The following is a 24,460-nucleotide window of genomic DNA, read 5'->3' as shown; positions in this document are numbered from 1 at the left end:
TATTTTATTGCGAAGCGACCTACAACCCAATTAAAATCATACACTTGTTAAAAGCCGCTTCAAAGTCATGAAATAAGTGGGAATTCACTATTTTAATAACGTATCTAAAAATGATATAAAACCGGTTTTGCTCATTTTCTTCCATAAGAAAAAAGTGCAAAAAGTCGTCAGCATAAAAAAATTAAAAATCAACGCAATTTTGCAGTAGCTTAAAACTTGCACTTTATTATTCTAAAAGTTAATGAGCTACAAAACTGCATATTCAAAAAAAATTATATTATTTATGTTTATGCATCAACCCTAAAAATTTTGAAACAAATCAATCACACCCCATATATTAGTGTGATTTACCCGGTTTTCCCAAATCGAGTTTTACCGGTTTTTTCCAAGATTTTGGCCGAATTTTTCGAATATTCAATAAACTGAAGTTTTGGTATCTAATATCTACAATATTCAGTAATAAGTTAAGAAGCAAATTACAGCAGCTAATATACGTTAAATTATGAAACTAAAGATGCTTCAATTATAAATCAATCTAAGCAGTAGTTGTCGATCTCAAGCGATATCGCTAAGAAAAATTTAATGCGCTTAATGAATTTTGAAAATCTGACATCAGATTCATAATCAGCAAGCTCAGAAACCCCCCGGTAACAACTTCCAACCCATGACAACTCGTAAATCGTTCAGTATCAACGTTTTAATTTTAATAGTGTATTTTCGAGAGCATATTTTCGGGAATTAGGTCCATTCTTACTGTCCAAGACAGGTGTGTAATTAGGGGAATGTTCCCCAAAAATATCAGAGTTATTATATGTAAAAACCACATTTTTAGCTGCATTTTAACATGTAAAGAAAATACAAAACTTAGAACAACAGCATTTTTATAAAAAACCGACCAGCGCGACCTCTAAAAAAAAGTATTTTTTTCAAAATCAAAAAATACATGTCTCTTTTTTTATCACAAATTACAATATTCTGATGTAGCGTTTATGAACCACTCTAGTTCATATATATATATATATATATAGGGGGTGAGAGCTTAGCACTTAAACCTTTTTGGACCACCCTATTGTACACCATATTATATATTATAGTATTAAAGACTGCATCACCAAAAAAAGTTGCGCTTTTTTCCGCCGGGATTACAAAATTTATTACCGATTGAAAATACCTCCAAAAATGGAGTTTTTATGAATAGAAATAGTTTCTTAAAGAACTTTTTGAAAAAATCCCCTCAGATGCCAAAAAAAATTCTGCATAAACATATTTAAAAATCTTTTCAACGGAATCGTACTAATGAGATTTTTATTAGCAAAGAAACAAAAAGGGTGAGAAAATACCTTTCCAATGATACCTCACAAGTCTAAATCGGAATAATTTAGGTTCAGTTATTCAAGTTTTCATTATGTCGGGCCTTTTCGGGTTAACCCTAACTGACACTCTTCGACAATTCTTGAAGAGGTACGAGCGATTTCCTAGACCTTTAGAGTAGCTGTGGCTGCAGACTCTGGTCATTATACCAAAGCAAGAGAAACATCTGTAGTTACCCTGCAGATGTCGATCAGCTTCCGTTTGAATCTTGAAGTTTTTTCCTAGCTCTCCAAGAGTGTATTTATCTGCCTATTGCTTCTTTGCAGGAAAACGAATGAGGCACTTTCTGCTAAAAGAGTTGCAAATCTGCCAAAGCCTTAAGAGACACTCCTGACGTTGTAGAAACTGCGGTTTTAACCATAGTTCCACACCATCATGCAACAGAAGAGCACGTGTACTCGTATGCTCGCCCTATATCAGAATTCGGTTCAAAAACGCCCTATCTCAAACGATCATACATTGAAAATGTGCTGAGATAGGGCGTTTTTGAACCGAACTCTGCGATAGGGCGTTTTTCGATCAATTTCTAAAACTGGGCGTTCTTCAACCAAATTCTGAAATAGGGTGTTGTAGAAAAATTTTCTGAGATAGGCCGATCTTCCACTCAGCCATCGATATGCAGCACCCTGTTTCCCTTTTTAATACGTTTTATTAGCATTTATTAAAAGCAAAAAAAAATGCAAATAATATAAATCTTAGGTAAATTTCTAAATTAAAAACGAGCATAAATAAAGATATTTGGCTTACATTTCGCACGTTGTCTTCTTCGCACATCGGCCATTGTTGACATATTTATACCTCGATCGTTGACCACGTAGTAAGTAAATGCGCGAATATGCACTTGTAAATGTTTATCACTACCCGGGCAATGAAATCAAAATAGTATCTGGCAAACACTGGGTATGAAGAAAGGGCTGGGCCGCAAGCAAACAAACACCGCGAATAATCAACACAAAAATTACATACATATGTATCAGTGTTGCCATAGACATATTTTTTTCCTACTTAAACTTCCTACCAAATTCCACCAAAACCTACCAAACATTTTTTTTAGTTTTTAATATTTTTGTTCGATGTCAAGTTTGTTAAAAATGTACATAACTAAACATTTCATAAAACTAAGACACAGCTAGTACAATAAAAACAAATTAACTGCGTACAACAATTCATTTTACTGTACAGACTTATGCGACCTAAGAAGATCTATTGTAATCACTCCAACCTTAGGCTATTCAAAAAATGAAGCACTTTGAACGGTGCCATAATCAAAATTTTATATGGAGAAGATTAATTGTTCTCCAAACTGTATCAGTCTACGATTCATGTTTCGTGAGCAGGTACATAAAATATAATCTGGGGTTTGCTCCACCAGGGCACAAAATTTAGAGTCCGTCTCTACAGCAAGCCCCATTTAATTCAAATGGTACCTTAACTTGCAGTATGCTGTCAAGTAGCCAGTAAGAGTTCCAAGTACAAGGAGTCTTTCGGAGCTCCTCCTGGGTCGTCTTATTGTATTTTCCTTCCGCCAGTGAGCAGCAATCGGAGATTCTTCTTAGCTCCTAAGTAGTTGTACAGTGTATTTTTTTTTAGATGTACCGCAGAATGGCTCGAGACCATGCAAGCGCATTTCGGTTCCACGCTTTGCGAGACAGTCAGACCTTTCGTTGGCTTCAAACCCTTCAAGTCCCGGAACCCCCTCAGCGTTACGCTATTATGGGCTTCCAGGTGGTTCCAGAGTACACAAGCCTTGATGCAGTTTTAAAGGGTCTATGGCCATTAACACTGTCTGACTATCCGACAAAATATTTATTCTGGCCCCATTTGTTCTTCTATGAAGACAATCGCGAACACAGACTTCGATTGCAAAGAACTGCCCTGGAATATGGCTGGATACGAGCCCATTGGCAGTCTTTTCCGGAATCTTGATCCAAGTACGCCATAGTGTATAAATGTATATTCATGTAGTATATTGGCAATAATAAGGGTACACGTACTTACGAAACAGGTATATATGTATGTATAGATGTTTTCCGTCGCCGTTATACGAACGCACCGGTGAAATATTCGTCTAAACAAGGTTGCTAAAATGTTTGGAGATACATATTTTCTATTTTTCGCCAATAACTATTTCTCATTGTCACGAAGCCTACCAAAATCCAATTTAGCCTACCAACCTACCAAATGGAAAAAAACCTACCAGTTTTGGTAGGAAAAGCCCATGTGTGGCAACACTGATATGTATATCAAAAAAGTAGCACAGTAAACGCCGCTCAGGCAAGCAAATAGCTGAGAGTGCCAAATGGAGAGCGGAAAACTTGACTGCGACTGCAAAAATATGTTAAAAAAAATTGCTGGAAGCGTGTCAATAAATAAACAAAATTAATGCATTTAATTCCACCATTCAGTTCACACCAGCAATTGCCAATAACATATATTAGCCGAAAGCCAAAGAGCAATCACTGTACCGTTACAAAAATTGTTTGTTAGTTTTTGCTCTGTAAAAAATACTATAAAAATCCCGCGTATGCTTTTCATTTAGTTGTCGGAAAAATCACTGACTTGAGTGCAGCCCGAACCTAAGTAAATGCCGAGAGCAGAAAATGTATTTCTCATGTCTGTGAAGATGTGAAAAAGATTGGCAGAAAGAAGGTCTTTGTTTTGCTTTGATACTCGTACATTGGTTTTTCTTTACTTTTTTATTTCTATCTAGTTGTTGATGTTATAAGCAGTATGACCAGGTTAGCCCTTTTTCCGGCTAGATTTAGAATTTAATTATAAGTGATAGCCTCAGAATTTTCGGCCTGACTTCGTGGCTTTTTTCTGGCCCTTTTACTTAAAATATTCATAGTAAAATTCGGACCGGAACTTTAAAAAACTATTGTTTACAATGAAATTTGCCTTAAAGTGAATTTTTGAAACAATAGATTTGTTGGCGTATTACTAGCGCACTCTGATATAGAAAATAATCATATTCGAATTTTTTTTTGGTTTTTCGTATCCTAAACTGAACTTCATTTTGCCTACCTTGAAGCAATGTAGATTTTATTAACCTGAAAGACGTTATTTTGATGTGAATAATTTAAAAATTTATTTGAATAAAATTAATATACTGACTTTATTTAACTTCATTTTTCATAATCTATAACTTTTTCTCCAATTTAACCTCGCTTTTTGTGATAATCTGGTCACACTGGTTATAAGCTTTATTTGAGCGCAAAACTTCAGTTAAAAAACCGGTTCTTTTGCATTAGAGAACTTTAAATTAAAAACACAAAAAAGCTAAAGGCAGAGCTTACAGTGCACGAGAGCGTGAAAACTAAGAAAATTTAGAAAATGTAATACTTCTACATACTTCTGCCGACCCGAAAACGTGCGCATGAACTTTAAACAAAAAAAAGCAAAACAAAACGCAATGAATTATCCACAAATGTATTAAAATTTACGCACTCCACTTGGCGCTTAAAAACCCACAGATTGTCTCTACACTTAAAAAAATAATCTTAAGTTCGCGTAAAATAATCACATGCGCCCAGAAAGACATTCAATTAATACTTTTCTTGCTTCCATTGTAAAATCGATAAAAGCTACTAAAAATCCTCTCAACCAGACACTCAATAATTTTTTATTGACTCATAAAAAAAAAATCGAAATGCAGCATTTAAGAGCTGGTAAGCACACAAACGCGCAGTAATAAGATCGCACAATAGAAACAAGTTATCTTTTGCTACTTTTCTGCGCGCACCGATCACCTGAACTACTTCACGAAACCACTTTCGCACTGCTATAAACATTTCCCTCGACATTGAGGCTGGGCCAACCCGTTGCGCCAAACATAATGTTGTGCTTATATGCATATGTACATAGTATGTACATCTATACAGTGGTGGAAAAAATAATAGAAACAAAGCGTGATTTCGAGAAATCGCATACAAAAATTAATTAAATAATAATAATAATAATAAACTGCCGCTTACACACATATATATATATCGTCGTTTAAAGTACAAAACCGCGTATCGTTATTCTGCAGAACCGCGTAACTGACATTGACTGCCAAAAATTGGATTTGCCCACACAAGCTCTTGGCTCAATCCTTATCCATTCGTCCTGAAATATACTAGCCAGAAATGCGATTGCTTTATAAAAAAGAGAACCATTTTCAAATATAAGCGTTTTTACTCTCTCGAAAATAATTTCTACAACTTCACATACGCGGTGTTTCATTTTGCTGATACGCGGTTTTGACTTTAAATGACGATATATATGTATATATAATATAGTATAGTATTTTTAAATTATTTTGTATGTTTGTATAAAATTGTGCGGTGAAATACCCGTGGGTTACATATATGTATATTCGCATAGTTTATATTATTTTTTCCTTCACTGTATTTCTTGCCGATAGTGACGAATTGTTACATGAAGAGCGCCGTACAAAAACTACAAACAAATAAATACAAGAATAGCTTGCACAACAATTACTTTTAAAAAGTGTCAAATGCATGAATTATAAAATACATAAATTAATATAAACTGATTGACAGTTGTTGCAACCAGCTCCTTTGGGGGATTTGTTAATTTTATCCACTTGATAAGATAACCTAGCAACAAATGTTTTCCTGCTCTGTTTTTAATACAAATAAACATTGCATATGTACATACATACATACATACATATCGAGCCCTAACCGCCAAAATAACATAAGCGACATTTTTTTTCAAAATTTTCTTTTTGTTGCAGAAATGCATCTAGATGCTCTAGAAATATTTCTGCATCAAAAAGAAAATTTTGGAAAAAATGTCGCTTACGTTATTTTGGCGGTTAGGGCGCGATATATGTAGCTCACACGTTTTATTCTTTTTTTTTTACCTCCTCCAATTTCTTGTGTACTTCTTGATGTTATAACAAAAAGGGGAAGGACCTACAATTTTACCTCGCATGTGCATTTTTAAAAACCCTCGCAGCAATGGGCTGTGATTCAATGAGTAGAAAAAACACCCTCGGTTTATTGCCCCCTTACTTGGGCGACCCACATATGAAACAAGGACTATACTTTACGGATATGCTATTGGAACGTATGAGCCCTCCAAATGGGAGGGGCACTGTCCAGCTTCTGGATGGTTTAGAGAAATACCACGCTCACATCACCACAGTACAGCAAACATCTCCAAGCGAGGTTCGTTCCTGAACCGGTGCTGCCGGCAGATTTTTAAGTCATTTCATATCGATTCGTCTTGGTGATGTGTAGCGAACCTTTTCTAAAGCTCTACTTCGGATTGAGGCTGAAGAGAAAAGACAAAAAAGGATTCCCTATTAATTCACAGATGATTGACTAACTCTTCCGCACAATCGTGTTCTGGAAATTATTAAACCTAGGGAAAAAAGCAAAACTTAAAACTTGATTTTGTTTCCTACTATGTATCGGTGCAGCTGGCACCTGTTGGTCAAAGTGGGAAATTAAAGCCACGGCAACGAAATTTGTCATTTCATACCAACACTAACGTACACACTGACCCATCAACCACATCAAATTAAAAAAAGAATAACAATTCAAAACTGAAAGTCTTCCAAGTGCCAAGGAAACGAGTTTTTCTACCAACTAACACGCTTTCCTTCGATTACGAGTATTATGTACTCAAATCTTGTTTGCTATAGGAATTGAAAAATTATTTGAATGACGCCTGCAAGCATTGTTCAATCCACTTGTGTAGCTATTTTATTTTTTTTTTGTGTTAATACCCTGCGGGGAAAGTTACTAGTTGTGAACTAGAATTCTACCGGTTTGCGTTTCAGCCGAACTAGTTCACGTTCTATCCTTTTTCAATGTTAGCGACTGGTATTTTTAACATTGCGATGTCCTACGAGATGTCAATTGTCAGGCTATGCATCAGCATCTACTAGTATAAATACCAGTAGCATCATACCAGTTGATGAGATAGTCTGCCAATTCATGCCCCGTGAAAAGCATAAGTGTGCCTTTTTGCTCGCGACGCTCCAGCAGTCACAATGGCCGACAGAGCAAAGCACTCGCGTGGTAAGCCTGAGGTCCCAGGTTCAAGTCCTGGCGCAGGTTAAATTTTTTTATTTTCTATATTTTATTTTATTTTTATTTTTTATAAATTTATTTTTTTGTTTATGCTGTTTATTGTAATTTTTTAATATAATAAAAAATATTTTGTTTAATTTCTTTGTTTTTATAGCACAATCATTTCTTCCTAAATGTTTTTTTCAAAGCAATTAGATTTTCAAATTTGTTATTTATTTATAAATTGAATAAATTATTTTTACTTACATTTATTTAACTTTAAAAATCTTAACCACCTCCAAGCGGCCTCGAACCTGCGATTTCAGAACCAGAACCAGTAGTCTTCACGTGACGACACAGCCGACATTTGTAAGAAAAGCACTTAATTGCGTTTTATTTTTGGCTTTGGCAATTCAAAGGCAGATGTCGCTGATCGCCTAAGTTCTTCGAAATTGTCGAACTGGTAGGCACATACTAGTTAATGAACTAGTATTTTTTCTAACTGGTTTGGCTTTTCACTGCAGGGTACTCGTAGCATTTGGGACCGCAGGCGAGAAGCCATCAAAGACTTCGTTGAAATTTTATTTATTTTCAAATGCAGCTAATACGCATAAACACTTGCTGCAAAGTGAAGTTAGTGGGTGAAGCCAAGACAACAGCAAAATAGAAAATAAAATAAGTAGAAATGATGTTATAGCAATACAAAGGAGTTGGTTACAAAATCTTTACCGTTAAGTTCAAACATACGGTGTGGGGAAGCGATTTAGATGGCTTTACTGTGGTGGTACGATTTATTCTGCGTCATTCTTTGGTCTAAGGGTACTCGTCTGAAATACTTACATACATACATACATATACACAATTTCATATTGCTTATGGACATCATTTGTGGGCGTCTTGAAGTGAGCATTATAAAATTCCTAAAATTTATTCAACGAAAGTTGTTTACAAAATTGACTATGTACATACATTAATCCTGCTATAATTGTGATGTCAGGCGTATCGTTTTTGTATTGAGCAGGTGTTTGCGTATGCGCATTTAAGTTAATGCTAACGTGTAAATACATACACAATTTATATCAGGTGTAGGTGTTTTCAACATATCGCTCGTTAAATAACTCAATTCGACAGTTTTGCCTGACCACCTGAGTAAAACATATCGTAGCTTGTAGATTTTCCAGTGCTATATCCAAATCTTGCCGCAGAATTGCTCTAGCACATCAGGATTTTTAGATATCCCAACCTCAAAGTGTCAAAAACACGGTTTTGCCGATATTTGAGGTTACATTATGAGAACAACAAATTTGTTTGCTCATTTCTACTTATGAGCGTCATTTAGCACTACTCTGCCCCACAGAATTATTTCAAAATTTCAATTTTGTGGCAAAACGCAATCAAATTTTGATCAGTTCATACAGTTGGTATACCAAAAGACGGGTGAAAAGACACATATCTTCGGCATTTTTGGGAAGTTTAGTCATCTGTCAGGCTGAACATATTTTCCCCATCAAGCTTATTAGTTGTATTATGAAATCTCCAAAAACGTGAATTTTGAAGTGGACGTCTAGTATAACGAACTTTCGGAATAACGAATTTTCGGTTTATCGAATCATTAAAATTATCTCATTGATGTTTCTATATTACGAACGCAAATGATTTTCAAGTTTTCAGCTGAAACTTCGCTTTCTTAACCAAAACAATGGTTTCGTTAAGTCAACGGTAGTTCTTCTTCTTCTTATTTCGCACTACAACCGTTTGTCGGTTTGGGCCGAGAACAAAAAACTTCGCCAGTTGCCTTTTATGTGTTTTTATGCGTTACCAGGAGGTACTTTGTCTTGTCATCGTTCACCGATAGACAAACCTCGTTAGCTTCTTTTCTGTATCTCAACGGCTCAGCGCATTGTAAAGAGTGACGTGAATTTTTAGTTCTATTGTTTTTTTTTTGCTTCATTTCGCAGTGCAGCATTATTTCGAGGCTAATTGGCATAATTCCGGCATAATCTGTGCAGGATAGTTAACGCTGCAATACATTATATTGCGCTCCTCCCACTGCCGTGAGAGATAGCGTGGCATATGGAATGCCAAGACGCAGACCACGTTTGCAAGAAACAGCCACGCCAGCGAGCTCAATCGCCATACAAATATTACATCCGCTACAGGATCATCTGCAATACCTACTGAGCATAATTCATCTAATGAGAAGAGTAGGGCCGTTAAAGGTACTGGTCAGGTCAGCGCCAGCACATCTGCAAAAGCCGCCGCAGCCCCAAGCAAGGAAGCTACACCCGCCAACCTCAGCACGCGTCGCCGCAGCACAAGGCGCTCAACCTAAAAATGCCGTTACTTCGAATTCCTCCAATATCTTAGCAAATAGTTCACATAATATCAGTACTGCACAACAGGGAGTCACTTATTTAACAAAATGAAAGAGCTAGAAGAACAGCTTAGAATTACCCAAGTCCGGTTAGAAGAGTAGCAACAAGAAACGCAAAGCCTTAGAAGACCGTTGTCTTATAAACAGTAAGTAGTTGTTCGCTTGGGCGGAAATCTCTTGTAACCGGATAAGGCTAAATAGCTGCGGGTATACAAGGGTATGAGCAGGTATTTTCGGAGACATGGAAGTCCATAATGAATTAGAAAATGTCCTTTTGAAATTTATAGTCTTCATTGTATATTGACAAGTAATTTTTAAGCAAAAAAGAACACACCCGACTTCAATTCTCATATAAAAATTTAAGATTATCGTTAATTTATTCATGATCCGATAATCGGATTAAAACCAAATTAATATGGGACCACCTGTGAGGTAACATCTTTCATTAAAAAAACAAAGAAAAATTGAAATCGGTTAACGTGGTCCAAAGTTATGCGGTAACATTTATAAAATAAAATAAAAATTAAAATTAAAATAAAAATATTCCGATGAATTGATAACCTTTCTCCTTTTTGTGAAGTCAGTTAAAAAATGAAAAACGTAGAATCACCACGATTGATCGCTTTTATCGCATACACCACTTGATTAACAACAACTACATATATATGTACTACATATTTACATACATATATACATACATATATTCAAATGTGCTGCGTGTTGTTTATACATAACTGGTAACTACGGTAGCAAATATTCTGCGAATAGCGATTAACCAAATTGACAAAATTTACGGATAAGGTGCGATAAGTACTATAGAACGAACCTAAAGGCGTTAATCCTGTATTTCAGACAAGTATGTGTATAACTTCACACGATTTCACACGATTAGTGTATCCAATAGAGTTGTGAAAGTATTCAATGGGAAGTGGGCGGTAGGGCACATTGGAATTTCACATTCTTACCAAATGCATACTAGGTTTTTTTTTAACAAATTATAACAAAAATTTGCTCCAGCTTTTGCTGAGATGTAAATAAAAGCTCTGTGTACATTTTTAGCGCATAATTTCAAAAATGCCAAATTTAGAGTTGTGACTCTTTTGAAGGCGGTATGCGATATGTATTTGCATTTGATTTGCTTTATTAGTGCAAACAAACGTTCTTTGTAGGCTATTGATTTTACCCAAAAACCTTACGCCATAGCTACACTAACGACAAGGTACAGACGGAGCAGAAGCAGCGCAGCCTTAGCTACAGAAAACGCAAAGTCAAAAGGGGCTGAATGTTACTGCAGCAGCGCTGCAAAAGATGTAAGAAACGTTGCCACGACAATCGGGTATACATACATACGTAACCGGAACCACACAGATCTACTTACATATTATGTACATGCATATATCTGACCAAGGGCTGTCACTCCAGCTGATTCTCCGAAAATTCTTTTGGGGAATTTGTAAGTTATTACAAGAACAACCCCACAAGATGTAAGAAAAAGCCCAAGGCGGAAGCATTAACAGCAACCAGACCACGTGTTAGTTGTTGTTGTATACAAATCTATGATACCTTTTTATTTGGTATTTCATAATCAATAATGATTACATACTTCACTTTTAATTTATCACTAAGAATGGATAACTTTACACTACTGGCGAACCTTTTGACTACTGGCCACAAACAACACAACACAACGCAATTTCATATCAGCATAATTAATTGCAAACTTTCGTTAGGTAAATCAAAGCAAATCAAATCTTAATTTATGTATGATTAGCACACCTACAAGTGAAGGCGAACAGCAGCGTGCTGGCGAGAGAATGACTGCATAAATATGTATGTAGGTATATGCACATACTACACACATACGTACGTATGTATATAGTAGAACTTAATGATTTAACTAAAATTGCTGCTTTTGCGAATTAGCTTTACTTTTTTTTTACACACACATCGAAACGTTGCTATCGAAAAACTCAACAAACGAACGAAACTAATTTTTAATTATTTACTATGTAAATTATCAAAAATATTTTTTAACAATGAAAATTTCCACACTTTTCAACTCACATCTCTTCCAGACAACTTTAGTCGCGGTAACAGCGCGAACTTGCAGTTTACTCCAGACTTCATTGACTTGAGATTTTTGACTAAGCAGCGTTGAGTGGGACAAAGCAACGCGAAGTCCACCACCAAATAATATGTAGGTATATATGTAGACAGCCGGGTGAGTTGTCCGGCCTACCCACCCAACGGCTTTTCGTTTGCTGTGGAACGCAGACGCAAAGCTAGTCGACGAGCCAACAACGAGCACAAATCGGGGTTGGACCTCAAATGCGGCAGAGGAGAAGACAAAAATGCTGGCGATGCCGATGGATTATTACATTTACGATTAATTTGTTTATTGTATGCACAATACAGCCTCCACTTCACTAAAAGTCTGTGTATTCACAAATATCAATAATACATAAATGTTTAGGAAATGATTTTGCCCAATTTTACCTACTAACTACAACGAATTCAGATCTACCTTTCGTACAAGGCGGTGTAGAAGCATTTACTGATGATGACAGTGTGCTTATTTGCGCCCATTTCTGACTTTTACTGCGCATGTACCGCTAAATGTCATTTTGCAGCATTTCAAAAGGGAGCGTAACTTGTATAGTGGGAGAAATGTCGTTGGAGCTGTTCAAGCCGAATTTGTTTTTGTTGCCAAATGGACTTTATATGTATGTATGTATGTATGTATGTACATACTTAAATTTGGTAGATAATTGTGCATAAGGATGGCTGTGGCTATAGGGAGACACAATTTGTATAGCTTATCAGCGCCACCTGACGTCATTTGCACATGTTTCCGATTATTCGAGAGAAGTATTTTGGTGCAAACTACGAACTGACATTTAGTTGCATACAATTAGCCCAATTAAACTCCAGCACTGTAGTATAAAAGAAAATAAGGATGTTGAACATATTTATAGCCGTCATCGATTCGCTATTTTGCTGTTTGCTATGTTTGAGTTTTGTATGTGGAAGCAACAACAATGTCAGCTAGCAAAGATGGACGATAGCGAGTTTGATTGTACCTCATTGAGTTCGTTCGTTCCGCCACTCGCTAACTGTTGGCGAATCGATGACGGCATATGTATCTTCCCGGAAACGGATGCAAACGTATCCAACGGACGGAACACTTTCACAAAATCGTTTACAATAGCCGATATATGTATGTACATATATTACATATGGCACACTTAGATCTAAAGTGCCATCAACTTAAAAAAAGTTAGGACGATTTTTTTGCATGAATCAATTTAGAGGACTTACATCCAATTAATGAAAATGTGTTTTTTTTTCATGAATTTATACATTAACTAAAAAACTACTTTTATACCTGTTTTTGTATTAATTGCGTTGAATCTGTACGATCCACAAGCAGTTGTGTATGTATGCATATTTCTCTCTCTGAATTTTGAGTTAGTTAGTAGTTAGTTATTATAAATTAATTACAAAAACTAGTATATTTTCTTTAAATTTTACATCGGGAGGAGATAGCAATGATTTTTATTTACAAAATAATTATTGCTTACATACATATCTATGTATATTTTATATTCCATGCCAAGTCATTTTCATATTTTCCGTCTTACTTAACGCTTAATGCCTAAAACCATGCCACAAAATAGCATAATATATTAGTTAACAGCATTCTGTTCATAGGCATATGCTAAGGCTTAACGCATAGTACAGCGGCGAGAACGGCACGTCGAACAAACGTCACTTACAAACGTGTATGTATGTATGCTTTGCTCTTCATTATGTGCACTCCCATTGGAACACACATGTTTGTAATCGACGCTTTGCTCGATAGTCTTTGCTCGCCACTCCACCATCGTACAATTCCATAAGTAACTTAACTTTTCTTACCGTTTTCTCAATTGTATTGGTGTTTTTGGTTCAGTGCGTTACACTATTTTGAATAAATTGTAATAGAAATGAAAGAAATTGTAAAAGATAAGAGCGAATGGCAAAAAAACAACAGGTGATCTCAGCTGTAGGCATTTTTTTGACAATCAGCTGATAGTGTTTAGTTTAGGATAGTTAAGGAAACCGTACGATGCACTCCACTATGCATTTAGCCTAACTAAAATGTTCATTAACTTAGGGTTTACACCGGACAATACTGCCATGACAATAGCAATACATACACACTTTTTCAATAATACATGCATACTTTTCCATTGGAACAATTTTGACAACTAATACGTATATCTTCATTGTCTTGACAGCATTGTCCAATGTAAACGCGCCGTAAAGAGCGAAATACACAACACAAGCGGCTTAACAAAACCTAGAGAAATATCCCTTTGCTTCAAGCGATTTGTGTTGTGTTTGAAGGTTTGACAAGCTGTTTGAGGGAAATTTGAACAAATCAAAATTTTTTGATTTTCTGGCCGCCATGTTCACGTTTGATCAAACCGCTTCCGTTTCATTTGCAGCGGAATTTTCACCGAATGAGGATGTAAGAGAGAAAAATGGAAGAAAACGAAATTTTTAACATTGTGAACCGGAAGAAAACTAAAGTTCTTTGCTTCCATGTTCTTTTCGTAACTCGGCGGTGGCGCGTGAATTTTGATTAAAATTTGTTGGTATTTCTTGCATTTCCCGAGCACTGTATAAAATTAAAAAAATTGATTCTTATGGTTTTTGCTGTTGAATATATATTTTTATAAAAATTAAGTAAAATTTGGTACGGAAAATATAAACAAATAAAATCGTCCAAACGTCAGGGTGTTCATATTTTTGACACTGATTGTACATAAAATGATATACACTTTGCTTATAGTTATAATGCTACATATTTTTAGGCTTACATTTAACATAAGAATCTGAGCTACTAATTACACATAAATATTTTCATTGAAAAAATTTGTTTATATTTATTTGGTCAAAATTATTAGAGTTTGTTCTCTTCATTTTCCCCATAATTTTAAAATAATTTTACTGCTTGTATAGGACAAATGATTTTTTTTAGGCACATGCAAACATACTTATATACGGAAGTACGTACATACTTGCATATATGTTTAAAAAATAACAAAAAAAAAATTAAGTAAATAAATAAACCAACAGTTCCCTTTGGTATATTAATCAGCGCAAAAACTTAAGAAACAATAAATAAAGCTATATGTTTGTAGCAAGCACCACGACACCGATGAGTTGGCGTAAATTTGTAGCTATGTATCAACTTCGGCAACTATTTTTTGTAAATTTTCCACAAACTTCTCACTTTACCATAGAAAATGGTAATTAGAATTGGTGTGGTGTGTGATCTCAGTGGTGAATTCCCTCTTCTAAAATTTTCTGGTTAATACTTGAAAAAATGTTACTTAAAATTTACTGCTTCTCATTACAATGATTTACCATGGTGTACTAAAACTAAGGTGATATCATCGGAAGAATGTTTTATGCAGTTTTGACAATTTCGGCAGTCTTACTGGCAGTGATCTTCTCTTTACCTTATTTGTAATTTCTTGGTTCTACTTTTTTGCCCCTATGCCTATAATCGCCTCATTTAAATGCTGTGTAATATAAAACTTAGTATTAGGTAATCTATACATCGTCGCCTGGGTAAAAGATTGTCGTTAGCGCCATTTTGACGATTTTTAGTTCTAGATGCAGTTATATATTTTGAAATAAGGTCTTTCGATTGGAGTTATCAGTTTTTAGATATCTCCTCCAGTTGCCGAGATATTGACCACAATTTTTTCGATAATTTAGTAAAAATTTAGTTAGTGATGCAGCCTTATTAAACTAACCAATATCTTAAAAATGGCGTTCTCCTCTTAAGTTTCCGAGATATTGAGTAAAAAGTGTTGTTAATTTGGTGGAAATTTTGATCACATTTTGTCGTATTTCATATAAAGTGGCTGCCAAATTGTGGACAAATGACGCTTACGACAAAATTTTACTAAAGAAAATCTTTCATAAAGTCAAACATTAAAAATTAAATAATTTAAGAATTTTGTGAACTAGTAACATTTTCAGAGACTTTGGAGAAAATCTATCTTCGCGTTTTTGAGAAATTGCATTCCAAACTTCAATCGCGATTTCCCACAACCTGCCGAAATTAACATACGACAATCTTTTACCCAGACGACGACATGTAAATAATAAACGACACAAAATATATATGAATTTCAAATAAAAGCTTGTTTTTTATATGGTTTTTACTTCTAACAAAATCTAGAACTAATCTGGAAATTGAGTTGCCCTAGTAATTGTTATATCCTTTACACAAACAGTTAAAAAAATAATTAAGCTTACTTGTAAACTTTTTTCCACTTATTATTAATTCTGCTTAGAATAATGCACCCCATTAAACTTCAAAAAAAAAGCAGGATATAAATTTTTATCAAATTCTGTCTTAAATTCATCACTGGCACCACTATTTTACCCTTTTATCTAACTAAAGAAGAGTTAATTCAATATGACAACACATTTGAAGCGTTTTAATGAATAACTTTACCTCAATGAATATTTTCACCCGTTTGAAAGAAAGAAAGTTTGATTTTCAGAAATCCAGTTTGCATGCAAAGTGTAACTGCTCCTGCAATCTCTTTTGGAAATTCTAGAGTTTGACAGACTTTTGTAAACGACTTGCACTTGTCACGTCTAACAGTTGCTTAACATTCTCTGGCGGTATTCATCATGCCTTTGTTTACATTCACTGGTACGCTTTTAGTTCTAATTTTAGGATGATTTAAGCAACTCTGCTATTTTACCAACAGCAACACTAGCACAAGAGTACCGTTTTTTTGAGGACTCCCTTTTCTAATTTAAATCTTTGCTATTTTGCATTTGCATTTTGCTTGTGAAATTTATCGCATCTCGTTTTTTTTAACTTATTGCGACGAACAAAGCGGCAATCGTTGTTTGTGGTATTTTTAAAAGTTAATATTTTAATAAACATTAAAATAAACAAAGTTTGTGCTGAAAGTGTAGTGCAAATTTGTGATTGTGTGCTTGCTGGTTCGCGCATTCGTTGATTGAAATTTTAATGTCGAAAAGTTATTAGAAATTTACCACTTTTACAAAATAAAACATTTAAAAAAGGTGAGTGTAGTTGATGAGACACCTGGGGAAAGTCCGATTTGTTTTCATTTATTGACCAAATGGAAATTTCGTTCAGATTTCTGAAACTGTACCCACAAATTGGTATAGCAATTGGAATGTGCAATATATACAAACAAATAACTGTTGTTAGACCTTGAGTGAAGATGTGTGAAGTACCGTACAGTTGCGTGCATTGAACTTTGTTTTGTTAACTACTCCCCTAGTTTCATGAGATAAACTATATATGTATATGTTCTTAAATGCATACGCATACGCTGTTACTGCGAAAACTTTGATTAATTACAACAATAACGGTTTGCTTTATTTATGCTATGCATTTTTATTTGAGGTTATGTTGTCTTTAAAATTGGTTTGTCCACTGATGGGATGACATTTATGTACTTTTTTGTTTTGTAATTTATTATTTATATTTTTTCAAGTAAATAAAACCGCACAGTTGTTTTGCTAAGAAGTTACAAGCATGCAACGCCAATTCACCTCCGGCAGTCGCCAAGCGCCTGATCCATTTGATCAATTCTTGGAGGAAAATAACTTCTATCGCAAGCATACCGCCCGCGATGCCTCCTGCTTGTTTCGTGTTATTTCGGAACAAATGTATGACACCCAACTGCATCATTTAGCTATACGCAAAAAATGCGTACGCTATATGCGTAAACATCGGGACTTTTTTGCACCGGTAAGTTAATTGAAAGACATTGAATACAATATTGGAATCCTTTTTTTTTATATAATTAGCTCATTGACCGGGATTTGGACGAGTATCTTGACGATATGTCGAAGCCCAAAACATATGGCACTTTGATCGAACTGCAGGCAGTTGGTTATATGTTCCAGTAAGTAAAAAAAATAATATATATATATTTGTATACATTTCTTCACGCCCTTCGAGGTGCCCCTGGGAATGGCAGATAGTTTAGCGAAACGTAGAGCAAAAAGTGGAGAGACTGCGTTATGTTTGGTTTGCATTTTGGACAAAAGAAACCTACTCACTTAACAAAAAATTTTCTTTTTTTTTATTGTAGTATGAATACATGCATATATATTTACATATATTTATTTAGGCATTTTAAATTGTTCATTTACAGACGTAATGTGTTACTATTTGAGCCCTTCAATTTGGGAAACTTCTATAGTTCTCGTTCTTACTTTAATGACGTTTTTCGAGTTTTCTATACACCAGAAAGGCATTTCGATTCGGTATTTACGTGCGACTATATCAAAGATGCCGCAATCTGCCAGGGTAATAATATACATAATATGTACTTTGACAAATCTGTGAGTAAATTACGAAATTTATTTTTACTTCTAGCAATATGTTATGAAATCTTATACAAGGATTTATATAAATTACCGGATGTTGCATTTGCCGTTGAGCATATGCTCCACTCGCCGACATTGGAGTCTATGGAATACACTTCTGAAAGTAATGAGAATGGCTACTGCACTCGTATACATTTAACTGATGGGCGTGTCTTTAATTTCGATCTGCCGCATGAAACCAATTGCATTTTGGAAAATTATGAGCTTTGTCATTTTCATTATACAAACTTTCCTCGTTTATCTGATGACTTGCATCGCGAAATGAAGATACACACACACTGCGACGACTATGAAAAGACATTGTGCAAAACTGCAGAATCATTATTGCCACACAAGTATATATCGTGTGTGCGACAATTGTTACAGGAAGGTATTTGCTTCTTTAATATGTTCATATGAAATAATGTATCTTGTTTAAAAAATGTGGTATGTTTTCATTGGAAGGTATCACACCATTTCCCTATAAAGTTGCAAAAGCATTGGATCCAAATATGTATCGCAACATTGAGTTTGACGCGTGGAATGAGCAACGCAAAGAGCAAAAATTACAAAACTGGTATAACGGTGATGCGAATTTTAAGGTATTGATTTAGATATTAAGTACGCATGCATGTCGTTTTGCTTGTCATAATGAATGAACTAACAGTTTGTTCCTTCTATGTGCCTAACATACAATAAAATCCGGTCAACGGTTTGTGCTTGTCATTTTAATACGTCCTGCTCCAAATTGCTGTGTCCTGTCTATCCAATCCACTTTTATGTTTGTGCTTGTCTAAATGTATAACTGAAGTTGATACGCTGCCAGCAAACACGAGTTCATAAAATCTTCCAGGTGGGAGCCAAATGTCATGTGAAGCTATGCAAATCCGAAAACGATGTATACACTTGTCATATACAAGAGATTGCAGTTGACAAAGGCTACTGCATTGTATTTATCGAACAATTAGGCGAAAAGCGTCTGGTAAGATGTTAAATACATATGTAAATATATTTATTTGTTTAATGAAAATGTCCTAACTTTTGGTTCAGTCATTAAATTATGTGCATGCATGTCGATGTAAGATATATTTAAAATTATTAAAAAGCCACTTTTTATTTTAGGTTCCGTACGATTCGCTTACTCCACTGCCACCGGATCAATTTAAGCCATGGACCTTGCCATATCGCTTTCAGCGTCATATGCAAAAATATAGCTCGGTGCGTCTAACACGTCATTACAATTATCGCTTCAAACTCAATGGCCAAATCGCTCAAGATCGTAATTATTGTACACCCTTATCGCACAATGGTAAGGCATCGGATTATGAAGCAGGAGTCACAGGAGGTGATGCCGACAAAGAAGACAAACAAAATTATGCAGCTTCGACTGCACATCATCGCAATGGGTGCTATTACAAATTGAAGCAATATACCCACTTTGAAAATTTCCGTGCACATACTGTTGAATATTGTGCTATGCCACTGACAGTGGAGCATGCGCCACGTGATATCGAATCGAAAAGTGGCAGTGCCACTACAACGCCTTCTAACGAGAATAATAGTAATGTTGCGCAGCATGCTGCTATACCTGAGACACGCATTAAAACCGAACAAAATGTATCACAGCGCAATTGTGCACCGGAAGAAATGATGGGCAACTTTAATACCATAGAACAATCGGCTGGCATTGGTGCACCAGCATTTATTCTCCCCGACTTTCATTACTTATATCCTGTGCCACAGTATGGCGCCATGCCTGAGGAATATTATGCATATGGCTATGACCCTGCTATGCATCCACCAGGCACAGCGCTTATGCCAACTGGTTATTACATGTATCCTCCACCAGGTGCACCGGCAACAGCTTTCGCACATGCGCCGAATAACATTTACATGCAAGCAGCACCCCCCCTACCACCGCCACTCATAACTGCTGCCGCGCCACATCCACATGCTGCTGCAGTTGCACACAGTGTCGGTAGTGGTCCATTTTATCAAACAAATCCGTCTTTCGGGAGCGGTACCCTAGGAAATGCCATTGACGCCAACTCGATGCAAAATAATGCAGCACAAATTTATGAAACACCCATTACGCGTAATCGTGGAGGTAGGCAAACGCCAAATATACATACACCGCTAAGCGGGCGTATTAATTGGGATGCAAAGAAATCGGTTGAGCCGAGTGGCATAGATTTGCCTACCGATGTGCCCACTCTGCGCCACTTTTACAACTTGGGTTTGGACTATCATCGCACGCAGTTGAAGCGTAGCAATGAAGGTGAGTATATTCTTGATTGCGAAAAAGTCATAACTGTTTATATAACTGATTTCCAAATTTAGATGGCAAGGCAAAAGTAAATGGCGGAAAACTGGCATCGAAAGGGACGGGTGGAAATCACACTGAAGACAACATGCAAGAGGTTCGTTTTGTTTCCTTGTTTTGAAATCGCAAGCAAATAGTAAAATTAAAAAAAAAATTAAAGCTAACATTTACAGGTCTATTCGTCGCTGGTAACAAAAGTTTTGTAACCGGTAAAAGAAGTGTATGTAAATTTTTTAATGCCTTTTCGCATTCCTTGCACTCTTCTAACCAGTAAATTTTGTTGCCATCTTATAAGCTGGTAACAAAATATTGCCCGTAAAAATATGCAATATAAGAATTTCGCCAAATATACATAGCTGAATTGCTAAATATTTTGACTGCATTACCAACGTATCTATCATCGCCATGACAAGAAGTAGTAACATTTTTTTGTAATACAATTTTCCGGTTACAAAATTATCGGTAACGTGCAGAATAAGCCTGTTTTAGCGAGTACTGAAAAACATTTCAGAATTTCCTTCATTTGAATTGATCTTTTGAGAAATTTTATTTAAAAATTTGCTACTATGCGATGGTTGCGAGTAGAGATTAGAGTAAGCAATGAGCCTTTAAAAAAAATATATATTTGCGTAACTTTAAAAAGTTAATATATTCATAACATTTTCATAGTTATACAGCCTTACAAATCAATGAATTTGAATGAATTTGAATTTGGTTGCAAAAGCGAGTCTAGGATTCTGTTGAATACGTATGTTTGAAAAACTATACTTTTTTTAACCGACTTCACAAAAAAGAGAAAGGTTATCAATTCGTCGTAATTTTTTTTTTTTATATTTTACCGCATAACTTTAGACCTCGAAACCCGATTTCTATAATTCTTTTCTTAAAGGAAAGATGGTCCCATATTAATTTGGTTTAAATCCGATCATCGGAATTGAAGTCGGCTTTGTTTTTTACTTAAAAATTACTTTTTTTTTTACTTTTGTACCAAATTGATAGTTCAGCGTTTTGAGGTGTTCGATGTTTTCCTTGCTAAAAAAATAATAATAATTTGCCACAGATTTTAAGACACAATTTTCTTTTATAGAGCAAGTCGGATGCTAACAACAACAGCATGCCAAATTTAAATGCACAGAATTCCAATCCAAATGCTAACAATGGTATACATAGTGCTTCACATTCGTCTTCCGCTGCCCAGAATCAACATTTCATTAGTAGTGGATCGGGCAGCGGCGTCAATAGTGGTTCCGGCAAGGGCGGTCACATGCATAGACGCTTTCCGGCGCGCTATTTTAACAGCAACAAGGAGCGACCGCTGTTTTTGCGCAACCAAAGCAACAACAATAACAATAGCACCACAAACAACAGTAACACATCTGCTGGGCAGAATCTAAATAATCATAATCAAAATGAGTATAACAACAATAATTCTCATATTGGTGGAGGTGTAAACTGTAAGTTTACTAATACACAAAAGACTAATAACGTTGGACAAAATAGCTCGAACCGTAGTGCTACGCCAAATTCGTCACACAGTCATACATCGTTACAAAATACAAAATCAATGAATACAAACATCGGAAGTGGTGGCATTAGCAGTAGTGCTACTGCTTCGCTTGCAGTTTCTGTTGCGGAGCATGGTATGCCATCGCCGCATGTAAACTCTGACAATCCTACGAGTGGAAATGGAGCGCACAACGGAACTAATGCCGGGAAAATGCCAACACAGGTGAGCATGGTGTATGATGTGCTTCGATTTTATACAGATTTTTTTTATTTATGTTTTATTATCATTATTATTTTTTTCAGACGGCACTCTCACCTTACCAAGCGCCTCATGCGAACGCCATGGTGACTGCCGCTTATAGCCCATATGGTGAGTTTAACGGTGATTCGCCAATGTCCATTGTCCAGCCAACCACGGCTGCTGGAGGCGGCATTTTCCTACATATGCCGATGCCAGCGCCTGCACATTCTTTTGGTATTTACGCACCGCCCCCACCACCACCACCCACTACCATGGGTATGCACCCGACGCCTACATCAACATCAACGTCATGCACGGCTTTATCTTATCCGCCACCACCTAATGGTGGACCAAGTCCACAATTCATTGCGTCACCATCAGATGCAGTAAATACCATTAATATGACACTACACAGACCATCCTCGAACGGTTTCTATCCAACGGCAGCTGAGCTGTCAGCCGCTGAGGCAGTTGGTGCGATACACGGCAGCGACGGATTACAATTTCAATGTATACCGTACGCTGGTGGAGCACCACCTCCACCGATGCCATTTTATTACGCACCTGGCACAGCTGTATCGGCTGGCGGTCTACATATAAATGGTATTGCAACGGTACCGCAACCGTCGTCACAGGCTGCAGCAGGTACTGCTGGTGGCGGCGGCGGTGGTGCCTGTGCGAATACAGGCATGCCAAATGGACCGGTGGGACCACAGGTATGTAACGTTTGTTTCCGAGTCATAAAGTTCTTAAGCGTAAAAAAAATGTTGCTATGTTAATAAATGTTTGAAATATTTTCTTTATTTTTTCAGGGGTATTGGTGCCAACCGCCGCCAAATGCTTTGCTACCTTTGCCCAAATCCGCGCCTCAAATTAATGGTGCAGGCGGCAGCGGCAATAATACACCTAATGTGAATGTAAACACCACAAGTAACCGATCACGTGACAACAAATAAGAACATAATTTTTATTTAAAAGACATCAGGTAATCTTTTAAATACTACTTAAAGTATTGTACGTATTAACTCGACAAATTTCTTTACTTCACTATAAAAAAAGATGAAGGGTGCGAAGCAAGTGCGGTATAACTTATGTATAGCAAAAATAAGCTATAATCGGTGAACTCACAATGTTTTTTTGTGGCTTCGATCGAAAATGAGATCTTTTTTATTCAAATTTTAATTACAATTCGTAGGAATTTCCCTTTAGCGCGAATTTTGCTTTGCTCACAAATCAAGATCGATTAAATATGTATGCATCATGCGTTAGTATTATTTATAGGCTATGAATATTTTCGTATTTTGCCATTTTTTTATAAAAAAAAAGTACTAGCCAGTATAATAATGTCATTGTTAAGGCGTCGCTAACGCATTTTTATTCGATGTCCATTCGTAACAGTTTTGTTTTTGAAGCTTAATATTTAAAAATATTTGTAATAATAAATATTTTATGTATGTATACATATACTAAATTGCACACATACACAACAAAACTTATTTATTACTCAAATCAACCACTTCTCAAAACTTTACCTAAATTACGCAAACCATTTCATATTTAAATATTGCTATTAATTTTTAACAAAGTTATTTAGACTAATATCGTTTATCGTAAACTCGTTTTTTACCTCACACAAATATGCCTTTAAAAAGTATGTAGTTTTTAAGCTCCATTTGCTTAGCATATTCAATAATTATATGTCCAGCAATTCATTATTTTTTATTATACTTAACAACCAATGCAATCGCATAATTGTTAACGGTACAATTTTTGCCACCCATTTACATTTGTCTTAAAAAATTCTTTGGCAATTTACAAAGTCATATTCTATTTAAAATTTGTTTGCAAACTGCTTACCTTTTATTCATTTCAAATTTCAATATTACCCATACACACACCATCATAATCTAATTATGTTAGCTATAGTTTTATTGATAGATTTTAACATTTTGTAATATATTAAATCATAAAAAAAAATCATAAAAAAACTAAAAAAAAAAATAAAAAAATCCACGTTTTAGTACGTAAGCAAAGCCAATCCACTGGACTTTTAAATTCTCACCGTCAATCTTGATTGAATGCATTAATGTAGCTCCTTTGGCCAGCTTTTGCTATATTTGGTTTGTTCAGTTGTAACGAATTCATTATTTTGAGTATGAGGTCAATGAAGCTCTGTGAATTTCCTGTATGTT

At 35.7% G+C, this 24,460-nt stretch overlaps 1 protein-coding gene across 1 annotated transcript in view; it reads left to right on the top strand.

The window, feature by feature from the left end:
- LOC108367099 (uncharacterized) overlaps window positions 1–24,063 on the top strand; it is a 31,893-nt gene extending 7,830 nt beyond the window's left edge. Inside the window, exons 2-12 of the mRNA XM_017621644.1 lie at window positions 17,319–17,575; window positions 17,635–17,732; window positions 17,985–18,139; window positions 18,209–18,589; window positions 18,664–18,800; window positions 19,010–19,180; window positions 19,321–20,476; window positions 20,539–20,618; window positions 21,609–22,250; window positions 22,331–22,984; window positions 23,081–24,063. Of these exons, the coding sequence (XP_017477133.1) occupies window positions 17,360–17,575; window positions 17,635–17,732; window positions 17,985–18,139; window positions 18,209–18,589; window positions 18,664–18,800; window positions 19,010–19,180; window positions 19,321–20,476; window positions 20,539–20,618; window positions 21,609–22,250; window positions 22,331–22,984; window positions 23,081–23,224 (3,834 nt within the window). The 5' untranslated portion in view covers window positions 17,319–17,359 and the 3' untranslated portion in view covers window positions 23,225–24,063. The remainder of the gene's footprint in view (window positions 1–17,318; window positions 17,576–17,634; window positions 17,733–17,984; window positions 18,140–18,208; window positions 18,590–18,663; window positions 18,801–19,009; window positions 19,181–19,320; window positions 20,477–20,538; window positions 20,619–21,608; window positions 22,251–22,330; window positions 22,985–23,080) is intronic.
- The last annotated feature ends 397 nt before the right edge of the window (window positions 24,064–24,460 follow it).

The sequence above is a fragment of the Rhagoletis zephyria genome, unplaced genomic scaffold, assembly GCF_001687245.7.
Source record: "Rhagoletis zephyria isolate East Lansing unplaced genomic scaffold, Rhagoletis_zephyria_1.1 Rzeph_scaffold_02538, whole genome shotgun sequence".
NCBI classification, from domain to species: Eukaryota; Metazoa; Arthropoda; class Insecta; order Diptera; family Tephritidae; genus Rhagoletis; species Rhagoletis zephyria.
This window is presented reverse-complemented; position numbering and strand designations above follow the sequence as displayed.